This window comes from Blennius ocellaris (genome assembly GCF_963422515.1).
Source record: "Blennius ocellaris genome assembly, chromosome: 13".
NCBI classification, from domain to species: Eukaryota; Metazoa; Chordata; class Actinopteri; order Blenniiformes; family Blenniidae; genus Blennius; species Blennius ocellaris.
In genome coordinates, this window is record NC_137662.1 from 3,318,275 (window position 1) to 3,321,067 (window position 2,793).

The 2,793-nt window shown below is 41.1% G+C and overlaps 1 protein-coding gene across 1 annotated transcript; it reads left to right on the forward strand.

The window, feature by feature from the left end:
• Positions 1 to 671: 671 nt before the first annotated feature.
• Positions 672 to 2,793, forward strand: LOC308138291 (uncharacterized protein; the record flags this gene model as incomplete). The annotated part of the gene is made up of 4 exons (XM_080507373.1): positions 672 to 796; positions 2,238 to 2,368; positions 2,512 to 2,640; positions 2,734 to 2,793. The coding sequence occupies exons 1-4, from the start codon at positions 778 to 780 to the stop codon at positions 2,791 to 2,793; spliced, it is 339 nt and encodes a 112-aa protein (XP_080363499.1). The 5' UTR covers positions 672 to 777.

The following is a 2,793-nucleotide window of genomic DNA, read 5'->3' on the forward strand; positions in this document are numbered from 1 at the left end:
GCTTTCAGAGCTCTTATTTCCAGACACCATATTCTGATCTGGTCTATTATCAATCTGAAGTTACATGAATTATGGTTTATATTTAATTCAATCTAAATCTGAATTTTTCAAAGCTCTGCTGTTCTATTGGGCCTTTAATCTTAATAACGTGATCAGAGTGGGCTTACAACTATAGTATTATAATAACATTAATACTTCACTGACTAAAAATGTGGGGGTTTTCTTTTGCTTCTGTGGGCAATCGTAACAAACAGGAAGCTCGTTCCTTTATTTTGATGCACTCACAGCACTTTATTCAGCACTTTAAAAGGTTTATCAGCACTTTAAGAAGCACACAGCAGTTTAACAGAATAACAAAACAGAATAGTTTTATTATTTAATTTTTAATAGTTTGTATAAACGATACGTTCATTTATTTCATTTGTTGTTCTGTGTTATTATTAGCTATAGTATTCATTTGTGTTTTATTAACTATTGAATGAAGGCGATACCTCGTTCATTGAAACGTCACTTTTATTTTGAAATCGGTGTGGGTGGGGGCTCGCTGGAGTTGGTCTTCAGAAGCGGCTGGGTGGACAGAAGACTCTGCGCCGGAGACTTTGGGAGTCGTTGGAGGTTGTGACGGGATGTTTGCCCCGATCAATTCGTCTGCAGCTCCAGTGTTTCAGAGCGCTGGACACTGGCGTGACTCTGGATTGAGAACCGGCTGGAAGCATCAACTTTCTAACAAGTTAAAGAGGAGAGAAGAGATCAAACTGGGACTTTTCTCCTGCAGCGATGGAAGCCATACTTATAGGTAAGTCCTTCAATCTATACTATCATCTTGATTAATACTCTTCACGAGCCGACAGGTGTTTTACCTTAAAAGATCCTTTGTTATTCAGAATAAAGTTGCAACAACCTCCGATGGGGGATCCTGGTACAAAAGGTGTTTTTTTCTCACATCAAATGAAATGGCATTTCAATGAATTCACGACACGTTTCAGTATTTAATTCCCATGTAAAGCACTTAATGAGACTGTTAAGTCACTAAGCAATGGTGTATTTCTATATTTCATTGCGGTTCTTTCAGTCTTCAGAGTTTATGCCAGCAGTGGTCACAATCACTGCCGGTGCTGTGCAGATCATCACTTTCTCACTCCTGATCTGCTGTGATCAAACAACCAACGGTTGTAGCAGCAGATGATTGACTCGTGAATTAACAACCAGTCAGTATGAAGCAATGTGGCTTTTCATCAGTCGTGTGCAGAGAGGAGAGGGGGAAAGGCGGGAAGTCGTTTGAGTCTGAAGCCAGAGCTGAGTTCCTGCAGTTCCTCGTCCCTCCCCGAGTAAACGAACAGTGAACTGTGACGTCACACTGATCTCATCCTCATGTGACTCTTGAGGGTCTAAAACAGGGGCTCACTCTTTTTCAGCTTGCGACCGACTGATAAAATGACCAAGTCAAAAACATCTACCGACTTCAAAAATGCAGAGCTGGTATTTATTTGAAACAAACTGAGTAGTGCTGGCCCTGACTTAACTTTTTTTTTTTAGTAGCAAGTTGTTCAGTTATTATCAATCAGTGATTCATGCTGCCAGATACAACCTCTCTAACCTGGCAAACATTTATATTTAGTCCAGAAAATAACAACAACAGCAACATTAAAGCCAAAGAGGAACTAGGATGAGAGAGAGAGAGAATAGAAATTGTTTTGAGGACTAACACTTGAATAATTGAAAGCTTTTCTATTTTCTCTGTAAAAAAAAAAAAAAAAGAAGAAGAATTGAAAGCTTTATTTGGTTTTGATTCTTTAAAATAAATCAGTGTTCGACACCTGATTGGTTACTGAGTTTTAATTTAGTTCAAAACTTGTTCTGTTCAGTTTAATTGAGGTTGAAGTCGTGTCAAAACACTGAGCAGACGACACTCTATTCTTTCTTGTCTTTATTTTTTATGTTTGCCGGTGAAGTAATCCAAAAGTAACTAAAAGAACTCTGGTAGGTTACTTTGTCTTATTTGAGTACTGAGAGTAAGTTATAGGCAGACGTCTGTTTCTTCTGATGCCATGTGATCGACCCACACCACCGTTGTGACGGACGTAATGAGCCCCTCTGATCTAGAACATTCTGTGCTTCAGCACTCGAGTCCCAACAAGGCCTGTTGGATCAGTCCTGCTCATCTGGGGTCAAACTGTGTCTTGACAAACTTGGTGTTTCTCATGATGGATGTTGTCCTTCTTGTTTAATTTCCACAGTCTGGCTTCTTCCCTTGTCCTCCACACTGGCTGACCGTCTTCACTGCACCGTCACTCAGACGCCTGAAGGGACGTCATACCAGGTCAACCACACTGACGACAACCAGGACTATGGTTGGAACAACCGAACCGTAAGTTGAACAAACTTGATGTCTCTGTTGTCTTAGTGTCATTTCTTCATACGGTACTTTGTATTGTGCAATACACACACTACGTTGAGGATGACCAGTGTGATTATTGACATTCAGTCTCATGGTCTCCTCTTGGACTTCAGGAGGCCCCGCTGGCTTTCACGTATGGATTAGAGTCCCGCAACACGACGCAGGTGCAGCATTACAACAAAACACATCTTCTTCTACTGGATTGTGAGGAGACCGTTCTCCAAAGATCGAGGGATCACAAGGTATCACGTGACTAATGGAGAACGCTGCACTCTGACCCTCAATTGAGTTTTGGACCATTCTTGAAATATATCTGGTGTTTTGTGTGTGTTTAGGGCGTGCTCCACACAGCAACCTGTACCAGTGAGTGTCTGCTTGCTATGGGAGAGACGTGA